The 20,901-nt window shown below is 40.8% G+C and overlaps 1 protein-coding gene across 3 annotated transcripts in view; it reads right to left on the bottom strand.

Annotated features, from left to right (window-relative positions):
* The window catches only part of dnajc18 (DnaJ (Hsp40) homolog, subfamily C, member 18), a 40,726-nt gene that overhangs the window by 3,724 nt on the left and 16,101 nt on the right, over positions 1-20,901 (bottom strand). For all 3 annotated transcript variants that reach the window (XM_087995367.1, XM_043703703.2, XM_087995368.1), the window contains exons 5-7: positions 19,180-19,289; positions 18,410-18,519; positions 12,196-12,368 (exon numbers count right to left, since the gene is read on the bottom strand). In XM_087995367.1, coding sequence (XP_087851493.1) covers positions 12,196-12,368; positions 18,410-18,519; positions 19,180-19,289 — 393 coding nt within the window. The remainder of the gene's footprint in view (positions 1-12,195; positions 12,369-18,409; positions 18,520-19,179; positions 19,290-20,901) is intronic.

Here is a 20,901-nt window from a genome sequence, read left to right as displayed (position 1 = left end):
ATGAAAGTGTATTTTGCTTGGTATAGAATGATTATGAACTCAGCTCAAGTACAACTCTCCTGTCCCTCAGATGCTGCCTGGCTGGCGTGCTTTTCCAGCACCACACAGTGACTCAAATACAACAGAACAATTCATCATGCACTTCCATCTAAAACAAGCCATCTTAAACAGTTTGGGGAAATGGAGAGGTTAGAGACTATCCAAATTAAAATTTTTCAGAATGAACAATATACAGAAAAAAAACCAAGGTAAAAATACAAAATAAATAAAATGTCCATTGAACCATGCCAATATTCAGAACAGATACGAAAACAAAGAAATTAAAATTGTCCTACATAGGACCAGCTCTTCTGCCTTGAAGTACCACAGCAGAATTCATGTGTACTTTATAATCACTCAACAAATGCCTGTTTCATTGGCAAGACCAGCATTTTCGCCCACCACTTATACCTTCAAAAATGTGACAATGAATCACTTTCTTGAACAACTGCAGCCCATCAGATGTAGTTACACCTACAGTTCAGTCAACAAGGGAGTTCTGGGATTTTAACTCCGCTTCCGTGAAAATGCAATGGCTTAGTTCAAAGTGAAGATGGTGTCGGTTTTGGATGGGAACTTGCAGGTGATGCTATGCCTATCCATTTGCTTTCTCTGTCCTTCTAGATGCTAGTTGACAGGCACACAGAAGGCAGTGTCAACAAATTGGAATCCATCTTGTAGATGGTGCAGAGAGAGAGCATCAGTCTTAAGATTTTTCAAGCACAAGAAAATCCCCTGTCAGTGCTGGTGTAAAACATTCATTTAACAATACTAAACCTACTTTCAAGCAATTGGCCTATAGCCTTGTATGCCTTGGCATCGCAAGTGCACATCTAAATATTTAAGTGTTAGAGATAGAAATCGCCATATCACCCTTAAAAAGACAGGAAGTTCCAGATTCCCATCACCCTGCAGGCAAAATAAATATTTCTTCATGTTCCCTCTAAACTTCCTGCCCCTTACCTTAAATCTATGGCCCCTGGTCATTGATACCTTGGAAAAAGTTCCCTCCTGTCTATCTATGCCCCTCAATGTCAATCACGTTCCCCTTCAGTCTCCTGTTCTAAGGAAAACAACCCTGTTCTATTCAAACTCTCTTTATAAACTCTCCAGCCCAGGCAACATTCTGCTCCCTTTTCAGTGCAATCACATCCTTTATGTAATAAGAATTCCAAAATTGCACACAATAATCGAGTTATGGAGTAACCAACATTTTATACAGTTCCAACATAACATCTCTGCTCTTCAATTCAATGCCTTGGCTAATACAGGCAAGTATCCTATATGGCCTCTTAACGACAGTGAAAGCAGAATCAATATTTAAATAGGTAGGTGAGGTGCTGATCAAAAGGTACTGGATAGTGTTGGATTTTTTTTTCCAGTGTCATATATGCCATCAAATCCCTATTAGAGCCTTACACATGGTTGATCAAGCTTTGATGATCAGAGGTGTTCAGTCTGCAGAACTCTTAATCTCTAACATGTAGAGGTTAGAAACCTTATAGAAACATTACTCATATCATTGGCTTAGTTACATTTCTAGCCAATGGTAACTCCCAGGCTGATGATGGTGGAGGATTCAGTGAAGGGAAAGCTGTTTAACATCAAGGGAAGATGGTTACATTTACTTTGATTGGAGGTGGTCAGTACCAGGAATTTATATGGCAAAAATATTATTTTCTATTACCATTCCAAAGCCAACTGAATGTTGCCTAAGGCTTACTGTACAACAGTAAGCTTTAGTAGGAAAAGGAAGTACAAATGATATTAAATATAGTTCAAATACCACTTTTTTTTTAAAAAGTGATTTCATGAGCATCACTGGTAGAGGTATTCAATTAACGTGCAGTCGTTGTCCTTCTGGGTGGCAGAGGTCATCAGAACCCTTGACAAGTTGCCAGTATTTCTTGTATATAGCAAACATTTTTTGCCATAACAGTGCAGTAATGGTGGAGGAAGTAAATGCTTAAGACAGTAGAGAAGGATGATAGCGGATGATCAAGTGGACTGTTTTGCCTTGCATGAACATAGCTACTTTTGACCTTATGATGGAGTGAAGGTCATTCATGAAGCAGATGAAGATGGTTTGGCCAAGAACACATCACAATATTGTTATTTTATCACAATTTTGACGATTAACCTTGGATCCTATTGTCTGTTCTAATACCTGGGATACTCATGGACTGAGATAATTTTAAAAGAGGAACCAAAAACACAGAAAACCTGACCCAGTGTAGGTTTACCAAAAGTAAACCTGAACTAAAATTACTTGTTCCACACCCCAAACCAACAAAAGCAACCAGAAACCTCAGCCCCATATCACCACTGGAGGCATGAAAAGGTTCTCTCCAAGTGGAATTACACCAATGAGAATCTTCACGTCAGTTTCCATCTCCGACTGCCCGAAGGCTACATGCTTATGATTGGCTCTCAACTTATATTTTTATAATAGCAGTAAACATTATATTTTATTAATTGAGAGGCAAAGCCTCATACTTAAAATAATTTAAACCTTTTGACCAACTGGGGAGTTCAAAAATGGGACCCGACTCAGTCCTTCTTGCCTAATCATATCAATCTTCACAGAGGAGGTACGCTGTATGGTCTTCAGGCTGGGAAGATTTGTCTTCAATAATCATGATCATGTTCCATTGCGTTAGGTATGACAGCAACTAATGGAGAGCTTTATTTCTGAATCCCAATTACTTCAATTTTGCGACATTTCTTTAGTGCACTTGGTTAAACAGTGGTCTGATGTCAAGAGCAGGCAGTCTCACCTCAGTTCTTGACTTTAGCTCTTTTATCCACATTTGTAGCAAGGGTGTAACGAGGTCAGGATCTGAGTGGCCTTGGAGAAGTTCAAACTGAGTATCAGTGAGCCAGCTATTGGTGTGCATGATTGCATTGTCAATGACACCTTATTGGTGAATCAAGAAGAGACTAATGGGTTGGAAATAAACTGGATTGGATTTGTCCTTCTTTATGTGGATGATATTTCTTTTTAGATTCCCTATAGTATGGAAACAGGCCCTTTAGCCCAACAAGTCCACACCGACCCTCCAAAGAGTAACCCACTCAAACCCATTCCCCTGTCCTCTATTTACCCCTGGCTAATGCAACTAACACGATGTGCAATTTAGCATGGCCAATTCACCTGGCCTGCACATTTTTGGATTGTGGGAGGAAACTGGAGCACCTGGAGGAAACCCACGCAGACACGGGGAGAATGTCTGTGTGGAGTTTGCACAGTTGCCCGAGCCAGGAATCGAACCCAGGTCCCTGGTGCTGTGAGGCAGCAGTACTAACTACTGAGCCACCGTGTCACTCATTTCTGTGCAACATTTCATGTCAGTGTATGCCAATCTTGTAGCTGTAGTAAAACAGATAGGGAAAGGTATGACTAATTGTAACACATTCTTCAGTAATACAATTTGTATGTGGGCAGGTATCAGGAGTCTTCAGACATTTCTCAATATCACTGAGTGAAATGTATTAACTGACGCTGGTGAAGGCGCAGATAGATTTGTCCACTCAACAAATCTATCAGAAGATGGCTGCAAATGTTTCAACCTGATCTTTTGCATTGATATGCTGGATTTCTCCATCATTGAAGATGTTCGTAGAGAATCCTCCTTAGGTTAATTGTGGTTCAATATAACTCAGTTCCTGATAACCCACATTGTTCATGAATTTCAGTTTTGAGCCACAATGTCTGTTATAAAAATTCCAATTAGCACACTCGTAGTGTCACACAACACAGCCATAGTGGCATCCTCAGTGTGAAAGTTGGCCTTGTCTCCACAGGACAGTGTGATGGTCAATCCTTCCAGTACTTCAAAGGCAAATACATTTGCAACAGGCTGGTTTGTTAAGGCAAGTTTGAGTTTCTTTTTACCCCCCTTTGGTGGTTGTCACTTACGGCAAAATCTAGTATGGCAGGTATGTCCTTCAGGACTCAGCAAGCTATGCTAGTTGTGATGCTACCAACTCTCTTGGGATGGACACAGAGGTCCCTCATCCAGAGTACATAGTGCCCTTGCTAAGCTCTGTACGTCTTTCAAGTAGTGGCCAGCATGGAGGAATTCATCACTTGATGGAAGGCAGTAGGTGGTAATCAGCCTGCATATGTTTCACCTAAAACCATGAGACGTATTCAGGTCTGGAGTCAATATTCAGGATGCCCAGGGCAAAGCCCTTCAAACTCTTAACGTTGTGCTGTCACCTCTGCTGGATTTGTCCACAGCCCTACCCTGGAATAGTGAGGAAGGTCTCTGGGACTTTGCCAGATAGTCATATTTACTGAATCATGCCTCTGTCTGGATGCTGCTCTTCCAGTTTTGGTAAATGCCCACAGAGTTAATATGGAAGACTCCCCTGGTTTGACTGATCAGTACAATTGTCACTTCTACTGCCTCAGTCCACACCAGGAACTCCTTCCAGCTTTTTTACATTTGGACTTTTCTGTCATGTTTCAGTACAACCAAACAGCTTTCTTGGCTATTTCATGGATAAATTAAGACCCAGATTTTGTTCCTAGGTCAAGTGCACAAAAGCAGAAGAAATTCTAGCTCTGCATCCTCTACATTTAAAACAAAACTGAGTCACTTACACTTCCCATTTCAAGCCAGGGGCTGGATAAGTTGGAAATCTGACTAGATGACTTAAGGCAGACTGGGCAAAAAGCCTGCCTGGAGATTCTAGCAGTATTCAAAATCTTAAAATAAAGATTAAAACAACTCCTGTTCTCACCCCTCACTCTCTCTGTCCCATCCATACCAAACTATACTACCTCACACCCTATATAACCCTATTATGTCAAACCACCCATGACAAGCCATGCCCCCTGTCCATCTCAACAATTACCGTATGTCAATGTCACCATATACCCTATCAATTTCCCATGATCCTGACATCTCCTGTACCCACCTATTTCAAATCAGTGCCAACTGTACCTTCCTAAACACACATACCACCCTGTGAGTTTTGAAAAGATTTGTAGCTCAGGTTGAGGTTCAGGTAGTAAGTTTGCTCGCCGGGCTGGTAGATTTATAAGACCATAAGACATAGGAGCGGAAGTAAGGCCATTCGGCCCATCGAGTCCACTCCGCCATTCAATCATGGCTGATGGGCATTTCAACTCCACTTACCCGCAATCTCCCCGTAGCCCTTAATTCCTTGTGACATCAAGGATTTATTAATTTTTGCCTTGAAGACATTTAGCGTCCCAGCCTCCACTGCACTCCGCGGCAATGAATTCCACAGGCCCACCACACTCTGGCTGAAGAAATGTCTCCACATTTCTGTTCTGAATTTACCCTCTCTAATTCTAAGGCTGTGTCCACGGGTCCTAGTCTCCTCGCCTAACGGAAACAATTTCCTAGCGTCCACCCTCTCCAAGCCATGTATTATCTTGTAAGTTTCTATTAGATCTCCCCTTAATCTTCTAAACTCCAATGAATACAATCCCAGACATTTGTTCTCAGACATTTTGTCATCATTCTAGGTAACATCAGTGAGCCTCCGATGAAGCACTGGTGTTCTGACCCGCTTGCTATTTATCTATCTTGGTCTGTTGTGATGGGAGATATCACTTCAGGCTCTTTGAGGTTGATGGGATCAAAATCAATGTTTGTTAATAGAGTTCCGGTTTGAATTCCAGGCCTCTAGGAACTCCCATGTGGTGTCTTTGTTTAGCCTGTTCCAGGATGGATGTCTTATCCCAGTTGAACTGGTGTCCATCTTAGTCTGTATGGATACCAGTGATAGTTGGTCATGTATTTTGGTTGGCTAGTTGGTGTTCATGTATCCTGCTGGCTAGTTTCCCGCCCGTCTGTCCAATGTAATGTTGTTGCAGTCCTTGCAGGGTATTTTGTATATGATGTTCATTCTGCCTGTTATTGGTATGGTATCCTTTAAATTCATCAGGAGCTGTTTCAGTGTAGTAGTAAGTTTGTGGGCTACCATGATACCTAGGGGCCAGAGTAGTCTGGCTGTCATCTCTGATATATCCTTAATGTTTGGCAGGGTAGCTAGAGTTATGGACTTACGGAAGAAATCTAGCAGGCAGTCAGAGAGACAGCAGCACCAACACTAAGCAGAAAGAAGGGAACACCCTCAACACACTGGAAAGGAAAGCCCTGGAAGGACTTAAAAGACAAAAATATCGTAATCCAACCGGCAGACAAAGGGCGCATGACTGTCATCCTAAACAGAACACAATACGTTGAAAAAGCAAACAAACTACTAAGAGACTAATACCTACCAACACCTACGTTCTGACCGCAAGACAGACCCAAAGCTTCCAGTTGCCTACCACTTCAACTCACCAGCCAGCCCCACAGACCTTGTTAACAACCAATCGGCTATTAAACACAACCACAAACAGTCCCCATTAACAGTTATTCACTCTCCCAGCCAGGCTGTCATCCCCTCCTTTGTCTGCTGAACTGTTCTCTTCTCTTCAGGCATTATCCCCATCTATCATTAACCCCTCGCCCCATCGTCCCATCACCACCACGCCCCCAACCATCTTCTACATATACACTGACATTTTCCTAGCTACCATCAGTTCGGAGGAAGGGTGTTGACCCAAAATGGTAACTGATTTCTTTCCACAGGTGCTGCCAGACCTCATGAGATTTTCCAGCAATGTCTGTTTTGGGTATTAGCACATTTGATTTTCACTCAGGATTTCATACTCCAGGAAGCACAAAATCTAAAATGTTATTGAATCATTGAAAATAGCCAGCTACCAGAACTTACACTTAACCAAAACACTGCCCTCAATCCTACCCTGTGAGAATGGGAGTTGCCAGGTTAGGAGTGGGATATGGGATTTTTGACTTGAGTCAGATATACAGCACAGAAACAGACCCTTTAGTCCAACTTGCCCATGCTGACCAGATATCCCAACCCAATTTAATCCAATTTGCCAGCACTTGGCCCATACCCCTCTAACCCCTTCCTATTCATATACCAATCCAGATGCCTTTTAAATGTTGTAATTGTACCAGTCTCCACCACTTCCTCTGGCAGCTCATTCCATACACGCACCACCCATTGCATGAAAAAGTTGTCCCTCAGGTCCCTTTTAAATGTTTCCCATCTCACCCGAAACCATTGCCCGCTAGTTCTGGACTCCACCACCCCAGGGCCAAGACCTTGTCTATTTACCCTATCCACACACCTCACAATTTAATCAACTTCTAAGGTTCCCCCCTCAGTCTCCAATGCTCAAGAGAAACAGCCCCAGCCTATTCAGCCTCTCCCCAGAACTCAACTCTCCAACCTTAGCAATATCCTTGTAAATCTTTTCTGAACCCTTTCAAGTTTCACAACATGCTTCCTATAGCAGGGAGACCAGAAATGCACACAATATTCCAAAAATGGCCTAACCAATGTCCTGTACAGCTGTAACATGACCTCCCAACTCAACGCTCTGACCAATAAAGGAAAATATACCAAAGACCTTCTTCACTATCCTATCTACCTGGGACTCCACTTTCCAAGGAGCTATGAACCTGCACTCCAAGGTCTCCTTGTTTAGCAACGTTCTCCAGGACCTTAACACTAAGTTTAAAAGTCCTGCCTTGATTTGCTTTTCCAAAATGCAGCACATCGCATTCATCTAGAGTCATAGAAATGTACAGCATGGAAACAAACTCTTCGGTCCAGCCCCTCCATGCCAACCAGATATCCCAACCCAATCTAGTCCCACCTGCCAGCAACTGGCCCATATCCCTCCAAACCCTTCCTATTCATATACGCATCCAGATGCCTTTTAAATGCTGCAATTGTACTAGCCTTCACCACTTCCTCTGGCAGCTCATTCCATACACGCAGCATCCTGTGTGAAAAAGTTGCCTCTTAGGTCTCTTTCATATCTTTCTCCTCACCCTAAATCTATGCCCTCTAGTTTTGGACTCCCCCATCCCAGGGAAAAGACTTTGTCTATTTATCCTATCCATGCCCCTCAATTTTGTAAACCTCCATAAGGTCACCCCTCAGCCTCTGACGTTCCAGGGAAAACAGTCCCAGCCTGTTCAGCCTCTCCCTATAGCTCAAATCCTCCAACCCTGGCAATACCCTTATAAATCTTTTCTGAACCTTTTCAAGTTTCACAACATCCCTCCGATAGGAAGAACAGAATTGCACGCAATATTCCAACAGTGGCGTAATCAATGTCCTGTACAGCCACAACATGACCTCCCAACTCCTGTACTCAATATTCTGACCAATAAAGAAAAGCATACCAAACGCCTTCTTCACTATCCTATCTACTTGCAACTCCACTTTCAAGGAGCTATGAACCTGCACTCCAAGGTCCCTTTGTTCAGCAACACTCCCTAGGACCTAGGATTAAGTGTATAAGTCCTGCTAAGATTTGCTTTCCAAAAATGCAGCACCTCACATTTATCTAAATTAAACTCCATCTGTCACTTCTCAGCCCACTGGCCCATTTGATCAAGATCCTGTTGTAATCGGAGGTAACTTCTTCACTGTCCACTACACCTCCAATTTTGGTGTCATCTGCAAACTTACTCAGCATACCTCCTACGTTTACATCCAAATCATTTACATAAATGACAAAAAGCACTGAACCCAGCACTAAACTTTGTTGCACACCACTGGTCACAGGCCTCCACTCTGAAAAGCAACCTTCCGCCACCACCCTCCTTCTTCTACCTTTGAGCCAGTTCTGTATCCAAATGGCTAGTTCTCCCTGTATTCCATGAGATCTAACCTTGCTAACCAGTCTCCCATGGGGAGCATTGTCAAACGCCTTACTGAAGTCCATATAGATCAAATCCACCGCTCTGCCCTCAATCCACTTTGTTAATTCTTCAAAAAAAAAACTCAATCAAGTTAGTGGGACATGATTGCCCACACACAACAATCTCTAATCAGTCCTTGCCTTTCCAAATGTGCCCTGTTCCTCAGGATTCCCTCCAATAATTTGCCCACCACCGATGTCAGGCTCACCAATCTTTAGTTCCCTGGCTGTTCCTCACCACCGTTCTTAAATAGTGGCACCACATTAGCCAACCTCCCGTCTTCCAGCACTTCACCTGTGACTATTGATGATATAAATATCTCAGCAAGGGGCCCAGCAATCATTTCCGTAGCTTCCCACAGAGTTCTAAGGCACACTTGATCAGGTCCTGGGGATTTATCCACCTTTATGTGTTTCAAGTCATCCAACCACCACCCCCTCTGTAATATGGACAGTTTTCAAGATGTCACCATGTATTTCCCCAAATTTTATATCTTTCATTCACTCTCTACAGTAAACACTGACACAAAATAAATACTCATTCACTATCACCCCCATCTCTGACCTGCAATAGTAAGCAGAGTGGGTTTTTTTTGATAATATGTTTTATTGAGATCTCTCTCTTGATTAAGTTTTAAACACATAAAACATAGGTGCTATGTTAGCTTGGAGCAGTGTTTTTTAGAGCAATAAGGTGAAACTATTTTCTGGGTCTATAGATTGTTAAAGAGCAAAAACGGATTCTACTAGAGTGATGCACTCTTCCTGTCAGATGTGGGAGATTAGGGAGAGTTTCCATGTTATTGATGAATATGCCTACAACAAGGATTTTTGTTGCGAATCCTATCAGACTGTATGGATTAGTTGGAGCGGCAGTTACAGGCAATAAGAAATTTACAGGAGCCGGGAGTGTGATGGATGACAATTATAGGAAGGGAGAAAAACAACAGATACAGAGTCAGGTAGATGGGTTACTTCCAGGAAAGGTAGGAGAGGGAGGCAGGTAGTGCAGGAGTCTTCTGTGGCTATCCCCATCTCAAACAAGTATGCTGTGCTAGAAAATGTTGGGGCTGATGGAAGCTCTGGGGAATGTAGCACAAACAACCAAGCTTCTGGTACCGAGAATGGTTCTAACGTAATGAGGGGTACATCAGGTTCCAAGCAATCATTGTGATAGAGGCCTCTCTAGTCATTGTCTCAGACAGATGTTTCTATGGCCGGAAGCAAGAAACCAGAATGGTGTGTTGCCTCCCTAGTGCCAGGAACAAGGACATCTTGGAGAGGATGCAGAATATTCTCAAAGGGGAGAGGGATCAGCAGGAGGTTGTTGAACACATTGGAGCTAATGACACAAGAATGAACAAGAATGAGATTCTGAGGGGAGAATATAGAAACTTAGGCAGGAATTTAAAAAGGTCTTCGAGGGTAGTAATAGCTGAACTCCTCCCTGTGCTACGAGCTAGTGTGGGTAAGAATAGAAGGATAGAGCAAATTAATGAGTGGTTGAGGAGCTGGTGCATGGGAGAAGGGTTCACATTTTTGGATCACTGGAATCTCTTCTAACCCAGAAGTGACCTGTACAAGAAAGACAGATTGCCCCTGAATTGGAAAGGGACAGATGTAGTGGCAGAGAGATAAGCTAGAGCTGCTTGGGAGGATTTAAACTAGTATGGGGGAGTGTGGGACCCAGGGAGATAGTGAGGAAAGAGATCAATCCAAGACTGGTACATTTCGGAAAAGGAATGAGTCAAACAAAACAGTCAGGGCATGCAGGAACAAAGTAGAGAACGAAGCAGGACTGATAAATTAAACTGCATTTATTTCAGTGCAAGATGCCTAACAGGGAAGGCAGATGAACACAGCATGGTTAGGAATGTGGGACTGGGATAGCATAGCAATTACAGAAACATGGATCAGGGATGGACACGACTGGCAGCTTAATGTTCCAGGATACAAATGCTATAAGAAGGATAGAAAGGGGGGCAAGAGAAGAGGGGGGAATGGCATTTTTGATAAGAGAACATTACTTAGCTGTACTTAGGGAGGATATTGCTAGGAATACTTCCAGGGAAGTTATTTGGGTGGAACTGAGAAAGAAAGGGATGATCACCTTATTGTGATTGTACTACTGACTGCCTAATAGTCAGCGGGAAATTGAGAAACAAATTTGTCAGGAGATCTCAGTAATCTGTAAGAATAGGGGGGTAGGGGAAATTAACTTTCCAAACATAGACTGGGACTGCCATAGTGTTAAGGGTTTAGATAGACAGGATTTTGTCATGTGTGTACAAGAAAATTTGTGATGTATTTACTAGAGAAGGTGCAAAACTTGACCTATTCTTGGGAAATAAGGGAGGGCAAGTGACTGAGGTGTCAGAGGGGGAGCACTTGGAGTTCAGCAATCAAAATTCTATTAGTTTTAAAATAGTGATGGAAAAAGGATAGACCAGATCTAAAAGTTGAAATTCAAAATTGGAGGAAGGCCAATTTTGATGGAAATAGGCAAGAACTTTCAAAAGTTGGTTCAGGGCGAATGTTCGTAGATAAAGGCTGGAAAATGGGAAGCTTTCAAAAATGAGATAATGAGAGTCCAGAGACAGTATACTCCTGTTAGGGTGAAAGGCAAGACCTATGGGTGGAAGGAATGCTGGATGACCCGATAAATTGAGGCTTTGGACAAGACAAAGAAGGAAGCATTTGTCAGGTATTGACTTCAGCAATCGAATGAATCCTTAGAAGAATATACAGGCAGAAGAAACATATTTAAGAGGTAAATCAAGAGGGCAAAAAGGGAGCATGAGGTATCTTTGACAAATAGGGTTAAAGAGAATCCAAAAAGATTCTATAAATACATTAAGGATAAGAGGATAACGAGGGAGAGATTAAGGCCACTCAAATGATCAGCAAGGCAGCCTATGTGTGAAACTGCTCTTCCAACATTTTTGCCATGGCATAGACACTCTCCACCACAGTAGAAAAGAGGTTAACTGATGTGGAGAAATTATTAGTCAAGAATATGTATATCACGACCAGCAGATCTAGTCATGACACCAATGGCACTTCAAAAGGCTGAAACCCATAGACTGTGGTCCTGTTATGTAACCAATGGTAATTGAGCTCCCTCACATGGTTGAGTTCAGTAATACACTATTCTAATCTGAAAATATTCCAAAAAACCTAGTACAAATTAATACAAAATTATACTTTCAAATGCTTTCAGCCAAACCAAATAAGTTTTAATTTTGAGCATGCAGAAAACATATGCCATTAACCAGTGAGATAATGATTTCCAAAGCGTGACTATCTTTGGATGAAAATAAAATCACAAAAGTGGGAATGCAAAAAATATTTAACATCATTTACAAAATGAAATGTGTTCTTACTCTGCTGTTTCTCCTTCCGGCAGCTATTTTGAAGGTGGTCAATATAGTCCTTCTCAATTTTATTTTCCATGTTTTGTAGGGCTATGCCTTGGTAGTCTTTCTCAAATCTTTTGTCAACAAAATATTCTACTTTAAAATGTTCAGTTTCTCTGGACAGAATATGGCCCAATGACCTGGATAATCAAATCAGGAAGCAGTTACACAGTTAGACATTATATGGCTTCTACACAATTTATTTTTAAAAGCCACATTAAACAAACATCTATGCTACAAGTTTATGACAAAATCAAGAATGTAGGATTGGGTTTTTTCAACAATTAGTTGTAGTTTTGTTACGTGCAATAGACAAACAAGAAAGGTATTAATATGGGACTGTTTAATGATGGCCAATGTAAGACTGGTATCTCGACATGGATGATCCTTTTTGCGTGTGTTTATGCATTAACTGGAGTGCCACATTGCCTCAGGTCAAAATAAACAAATGCAGGAACTTTCTTTTTTGGCTCAAACTAACAAACCCAGATTAGAAAATGTGAAGATACTTTGGAATAATAAAAGCTTTTATTCAAAGGCAGTGCTTTGTTACTTAAATTGGATTAGTTATGTACATACAGTACAATAGAATTAACTTATGGAATAAGTTTCTTGCAATGGTCTTTGAAGACAACCTGGGTTGTACAGTTTAGGTAAAGTGATACAATTGGATTCTAGTAATATGACTCTTACTCTTTGGAGAATAAAGTAACTTTAAGTTATTCATGGCAATAGCTATTATGAAATCATAACAGTAATTTTAATCAAAATACATTGACAGGCTTTGGAATTTGCCAAATACTTATATATATCAATTAAGCATTTGGGACAATATTAAATCATTAGGATGTGACAATACATATCTTTCATGCCAGTTCTTCCCAAACCATTTTCCACGTGCCCCCATTTTGAGGCTTAAAAATTGTTGTGTGCTCCAAGAACTATGATGTGGGGAGACAGACTTGCGAGGACAAGAGGCTGGGGCTGTGTTTTAAAGAGAGAGCTTAGATGTTATGACTTGGTCTTAACACTACAGTAGCCACAGCTGCCCTGATGCTTATAATCCAAAAATTTCAGCTCACGTTGAAGATGTCAGTAAGATGGCCATCGCCATATTTCACAATAAATACTGACCTAAATAATGACACCCACATTCCATGAATAAAATATAATTAGATGCTAATCACAAATTGGGTACATACCACAAAGCAAATTTGAGATTGCTCATATGCTGTTCCCATATTGGCAGGGAATCAGTTCAGGATGCCACTGATCATGCACAGGGGTAGTGACTAGCAAGGGTTAAATGACCTTTAGTGGTTAGGTGCACAGAAAGAACAGAAGAACAATTTCAGTCATCAGACAGAAGTCATGCGATAGTCAACTACAAGCCCTTCCCACTCCCTTTCCAACATGACCATTCTTGGCCTCCTCCATTGTCACAACGAATCAGATCGCAAATTGGACTCAACATTAAGTTCTCCAATTTCAAATAACATCCCTTCCCATCACTCGACGCCCTTCCCAGCCCCCCTTCCATTCTTCTCAAGGACCCATCCTTATAGCCACCAATCAGATTCATTCCTCCCATTGACCAACCAGGTTGTACCTTCCACTTGTCTTCACCTATCCCCACCTTACCACCCTGCACCCCCCCCCCCCCCCCCCCCAACCCCCTTTATCTGCAGCTCCTCTTAAACCAATCCCCAGTTCTGAAGAAGGGTTACACCTAAAACTTTGGCTTCTCCACCTCCTGATGCTGTCTGGCCTACTGTGTTCTTCCAGCCTCCTGCTCGTCTACCTTGGATTCCAGCATCTGCAGTTTTTTGTCTCTAACTACAGTCACTAGCTGTACCATGTGGACCAAATGAACCACTGCTTAAGAATGCAATCAGTATTTTGAACTTCTTGAAGAATTCTGTAAAACTGAGGAAATACTTTCATACCTGGAGTGGTCTTATGGCGAATCAGGACTGAAATAATTTTAAAATTGGCTCTTCCAGCTCAGTGTATAATTGTAATTGACAGAGATCTTCCAATAAAAGTTAAATTAAACACTTCAGGCCTTGTATGAATTAATACAAAGATCAATGTCATCCTTTTTTTTTTGGTTTTCCTACTTTTGCAATCCAGTGTTGAAAATATATTGTTAGCAGTAGGACCAAGATATCTTTATACTTTTTTTTTAAGCAGGTCACAATAACTGGTTTTATTGCTTAAAGGGTACAATGACAGTGGGGATTTACTTTTACAAGTGTAAAGACACATTTTTTTGCTTTTTAAATCGTGATTTAAAATGAGAAAGAATCGATTTAAAAGCAAGGAATTACAAAGAGCGGCTGGATGTTTTGAAAGCAAGCAATTTGATACCTATTACAAACTCTGTGGTTGTGGATTCCAGTATTATGCAGACAAACTTGAAACTGGGGGGGTTGTTTTTAAGCAAAGCTCATTGGCAAGGTACAGTGGCCAATTTTCATTGACTGGAGTCCTCTGCTTGTCAAAAACCATGCGATAGGGAGAGAAGACAGAGAGAAGCTAGTCAATCCAGAAAAGGATCTAGCAGGTCTGCAGCCTGCCAAAAAACTCAGTTCCTTGCATTAAGCCATTTTAAACCAGAGATATACCAACTTGTCACACATGCATCCAAATGTACAACATGGAAACAGACCCACATCCATGCTGGCCAGATATCCTAAATTAATCTAATCCTATTTGCCAGCATTCTGGCCAAATCCCTCTAAACCATTCCTATTCATATACCCATCCAGATGACTTAAATGTTATTGTACCAGCCTCCACTACTTCTTCTGGTAGATCATTCTATGCGCACACACCGCCTGTATGAAACAGTTAGGTCCATTTTAAATCTTGCCCCCTCACCTTAAACTCATGGCCTCTAGTTTTGGAAACTCCTACCCTGGGGCAAAGATCTTGACTATTCACCCTATCCATGCCCCTTATGATTTTATCAACTTCTGTAAGATCACCCCTCAGCTCCAATGCTCCAGGGAAAAATAACCCCAGCCCAATCAACCTATCCCTGGCAACAAAGCCTCTCAAAGCCTCCAACCCTGGCAACATCCTCAAATCTTTGAACCTTTAACAACATCCTTTCTTTCAGTAGATGCTACAAATTGTGACTTTGAATTAGGTAAGTGTGAGACATTTCACAAAAAAAAGCCACCCTGTGCTTCTGCTTCTACTGGCTTCCAGTTCAGACAAAAGTCAAGGAGAAACCTTTGGATCAGCAAGAATCAACCCAACAGATCCAGTGAACAAAGATTATGGAATTGCTTTTTCGGTTTCACCTCCATTCATTTTTTTTTCCCTGTCTGTGTCTTTAAGGGGAATCTTTGAGGAGAAAGTGAGGTCTGCAGATGCTGGAGATCAGAGCTGAAAATGTGTTTCTGGAGAAGCGCAGCAGGTCAGGCAGCATCCAGGGAACAGGAGAATCGACGTTTCGGGCATAAGCCCTTCTTCAGATTCCTGAAGAAGGGCTTATGCCCGAAACGTCGATTCTCCTGTTCCCTGGATGCTGCTTGACCTGCTGCGCTTCTCCAGCAACACATTTTCAGCTCTGATCTCCAGCATCTGCAGACCTCACTTTCTCTTTAAGGGGAAACTTATTAGGGGCTTTGACTTTACAAATTTAAAGTTTACTTAATTAAATTTAATTTTTACCTGTAGTTACAATCTAAATTACACATGATAGATTAGGTAGTGATTCTTGTTAAGTACCAAAACCTGGTCCACATTTACTATTAAACTGGGTATGAAAATCAGGTAGGTTTAGGGTGTTTTTTTGCATATTCTTCTAAAATCTTAACTTGTGATCAGGCAGAATAGCAGGGCTTCCATTCAAATACACTATTGCAGTGAGCAAAAACAAGCTTGTACATTCTTGTGCAACAAATGTATTAATGATTTGTAAGGCACTATTTCTTTGTTATGGCCATCATCTTGTTCAGCTTTCCAATATCTATGATATTTTACAATTCTCTTTCCATGCATACCCAACTTTTAAAATCAATTTTCAGTACATTTCATTTTTCAATCCAGCACGAACATTAAAATGTAATTCTGCCCTCTTGTGGTTGTACTAAACCTAGAAAACCGATGCATATGCCCTTATTATTAATATCCCATTTATTTTGTATTGATACTAAATTAGCATGCTTGCTCATTAAGAAAAGATACATTTACACAGAAAAACTTGATCTCTTCTCCCACCAGGAATTCTCTCATTTAGGGATTCTGAAATAGTATTTCACCAACATTTGCACTCCTCCTACAACGAGATTTTGTGTATCAATAAAGAAAGTGAATGCTGGATGTAACCAGGAATGACTGAGGAAAGGGTCATGACTGTGAATGCCAATTCCATTGCCAATGCTGGTATATAATTTGAAGCTAGTAACTAGGAAGAAAAAGAAAGCCTGAGCAAATATCTTCCATCTTGTATCATGCACCTTATTTCCATTGCAATCAGGTTTATTTTTTCTAACTTGCTGGGATAAATAAAGGACATTTACATAGTGCCTTTTACATTCTCTGGACATTGAAGCCTTTCCAACTAAACTAGTTACTCCTCAAAGAAATGGTTACAATTATTTTATGTAAAATTGGATATGTTCACCTATAATGTCCCACAAAAGCAACATACAAGATAAATAACCAATGAAAACAAATTAATTGGTGCAGGTGAATTTTAACAGAAAATCGGGAAGATATCTACCTCTTTTTTGATAATGTACCACGTTCACGTTTTTACTTGAGTAGGCAGAGTTTTATCTGATTTATCACACATCTTGCTCTCTCATTAGAGAGACACAACTGGTGGTAGCTTAACCAGAGGAGTACCACACCTCAGGCAAGGAGAACTTGACGTGGGACCTTCACAGTAACTGAAGCTGGGATGGAAAACAGAAGCCACCCACCCATCGCAAATCATCTGTCCAGTAAAGTCAATTAACCAACACCCCCATCTAAAAGCAACATACCAAAGTATATAATCTTTAAAGAAATAGAACAGTTTAATCTACAAAAATATAGTAACCAAAACACACTAATCAACACTAAATCTAGAGGAAAAAGTGAGGACTGGAATCAGAGTCGAAATTGTGGTGCTGGAAAAGCACAGCAGGTCAAGCAGCATTTGAGGAGCAGAAGAGTTGACATTCCCTTCATCAGGGAATGAGGCTTGTAAGCTGAGGAGTGGAGAGATAAATGGGACCGACTAGGGTAAGGTAGCTGATTGTGCAATAGGTGAAATCCATATTGATCCCATGTGGTTGGAGGGTGAGAAGGAAGATGGCCAGGTAGGGTAGTACCGAGTTGGAAGGTTGCATCTGGGATAAAATGGTGGGGGGGGGGGGGGGGGGGGGGGGGAGAGGAGGGGACATGAGGAAACTGGTGAAATCCACATTGATCCAGTGTGGTTGCAGGGTCCCAAGGCAGAAGATGAGGCTTCCATCGCCAAACCCTAAACACCCAATGCCTGGAAGAAGAACGCCTCATCTTCTGCCTTGAGACCCTCCAACCACATGGGATCAATATGAATTTCACCAGTTTCCTCATTTTCCCTCCCCAACCTTATCCCAGATCCAACCTTCCAATTCAGCACTACCCTCATGACCTGTCCATCTTCCTTCCCACTTATTCACTCCACTCTCGTCTACGACCTATCACCATTACCCCCACCTTCATCTATCTATCACTCTCAGCTCCATCCCCAAGTCCCAAAACCCCCTCCCATTTATCTCTCCACACCCCCCCCCCCAAGCTCACAAGCCTCATTGCTGATGAAGGGCTTTTGCCCAAAACGTCCATTCTCCTGCTCCCTGACCGGTTATGCTTTTCTGGCACCACATTCTCAACACTGAATCCAGACCCTATTGATAAAGGAATTTACAGCACCCTCCATTTTTTTCCAATGTAGTTTAAAAACAAAATGGACTGAACAAGTCCAAATAATCAAAGTCTGATACTTGGCAAATCTTGCCAGCTGCAGGAACAAATACAAATAAAACTGTTAACACTGAACTATTTAGATTCTTTTAAAAAAGCAATATATCATTTATATTCAACTTCCACTTAAGAATTATGACCACTTACACCATTCCCTCACCAATTGTAGAACAATGACAGCATGATAATATTTTGAAAATATTAAACTTACGGTTTGTAGTAAAGACTGTAAGGAGGGTTGATCACTGTTAACTGGGCGACAAGTGATACAAGAACTAATACAAATATTGGCAACAGCTGCAAAAATACTGAATATGTTCCCTGCAAAATGGGCAAGAAAATAACAGTCAAATTAACAAAGCACAATGGGAGAAACCTTGTTTTCAGTATTTCCTTAATCCCAGTAGCATAATATTGTTTCCCAGCAACTAAGTTCTTTCCTTATTATGTATAATCTATGTCAATTCTTTGCCTATACATACATTACACATATGCTTTAAAGATATTTTTAAAATCATTGCTGCATTATTAAAAAAAATACGTAAATCATAGTCTGGTTATTTAGAGCAGGGACCTTCGTATAATATCACCATGTTGACTATACATTAAAATGTCCTTCCTCCCTGATCCCTTCTGTGTATAAAACGACCAATTAATTATGTCAGGAGGTTTTTCATCAACACTGGCTTTAACTGGATGGCAATCGGATTCAAATGGAAAAGAGAAGCCAGTCATACAATTTTACCACAGATTTGATCATCAAATCTATTCCACTGCAGAAACTTGACCATTAATTACAATTAGGTCTAACAGGCATTTAACACAAGATAAAACAAACATGTTAAGTCTATAAATTTTAGGAATACAGGAACTTTCAGTTATTTCCAAATGAAAATGGTATTAAGGAATAAAACTGAAACCACTATACTGTTTAATGGCTTAATCTGACATGTTCAAGCTCATAGAAATGTTAACAGTAACCTGAGATCTAGCCTCCTGTTCTTCTTCTTCCACATGGTCATTCATATAACGACGCCGGCGGTAAATATGGGTGTATGTTGTTGTTCCATTTGTATAGGCATGAATATTACCTGTCAAAAAAATATGGTCGTCAGAAGGCTACCCCATTTAACAAATGCAAACAAACTGAGAAACTGGTATAGTGAAGTGCAATAGTAAAGCTAATAAAATGGTTCTCTTCTTCCAATCAGAAGTACTGAATTTTTCTACATTTCATTGATATGCGAATGATAAACATTTCATATACTGACAGAATGTCAGGTCAGCAAAGTCTTAATTAAGTGTAACCAGTTTTGAATTGGTCCTAGCTATTCTTAGATTCATCAGTGCTGTACACTTAAGAATCCAAGCATCTTACATTTATGGGCATGCAAATACTGCCTATCAAAATATATTATAACAGGCACATAGTAATGTATCTTTTGAACATAGCTACAGGGAGATGCTGACATAGTGATAACATTACTGGATAAGTAATGAAGAAACCAAGGCTCTGGACTGAATTACTCAGAGTATGTGGGTTCAAATCCCACAGATGTAGCTCGTGGAATCAAATCAAATGAATAAATCTGGATGATGACCATGTTGCACAGACCAATTTGGTTCACTCCTTGAGCCCCAGAGGCCAAAACATTGTTTGATTTTGAGGAGTTGGAAATAGCCTTGGGGCTAAAGGGTTCGAATGATATGGGAGTAAAGCAGGAGCAGAGAATTAAGTTGGATGATTGACACAATCATAATGAATACTGTAGCAAGATCAAACAGCCAAATGGTCTACTCCAGCTCCTATATTTTATGTTTTTAATATACCAATTTTGAATGTACGTTCATTTCTGTAAAAGATGATGAGCTAAACATATCAACCTCAGTCTTTTTACCTTCATCGTTTTCATTATGCAATGGCAAAAAAAATTAAAAGACTGCCTCTACATTAAAGGGAGGGTAAGTGGGTTTTTTCTAGCTGTTTGAGCATGTGGGCTCTACTTGTCAGCAATGCAAGGGGCAGTTCTATTAATCAGACACTTACGCAGTACAGATTAAAGGTATCTGTAATCACAGTATCCTGCATGTGAAATACATGGCGTACAAATCCTAACCACAGATAGGCTGAACAGTGTCAGTGATCTCTGAAGCAGAAGCAATCACAGATGACTAAACAATATCACCTGAAAGTCATAATTCAGAATCTCATAGGCTGTGCGAGGGCATAGAGCTGATTTCCTCACATTGAATGTATTTGACAGCACATTCTTCTATACAATGCATGTATCCTTGGGTGACATGGACGATAAGGAGGCAAGGTTTCAGTAACCTCCTAAAGTCAGTTCTTCTATAACACAATAGTTATATTCTTGTGCAACCCCACATTATAGAAAAATTGCACTTTACAAACAGTGCTTAAAGTGTTGGCACTATAATCGCGATACAGCCAACACACATTTTAAAGATTCATGCTGTAGAAACAGTGTCCTCAGTTTGTCAATCGTTGACGAAACACGCATTACAACAGAACAACCTGTACACTTAAAATCTCCAACTAGATTTGCATTGTACTGCTCCAATCAGAATAAAGTCCACTATATCAAAGGCCCAAAGGATTACAATGGTCCTCTTTGTCACACTGTATTGAGGACTACTTTTTAAACCCTCACTGTGCAAGATGTTAATGCTAATTGCTCACTT

Source organism: Chiloscyllium plagiosum, unplaced genomic scaffold (assembly GCF_037043375.1).
Source record: "Chiloscyllium plagiosum isolate Xiang-an unplaced genomic scaffold, Cpla_swu_hap1 HiC_scaffold_16, whole genome shotgun sequence".
Classification (NCBI taxonomy): domain Eukaryota; kingdom Metazoa; phylum Chordata; class Chondrichthyes; order Orectolobiformes; family Hemiscylliidae; genus Chiloscyllium; species Chiloscyllium plagiosum.
Note: the sequence above shows the minus strand (reverse complement) of the source record. Positions and strands in the feature narration are given on the sequence as shown.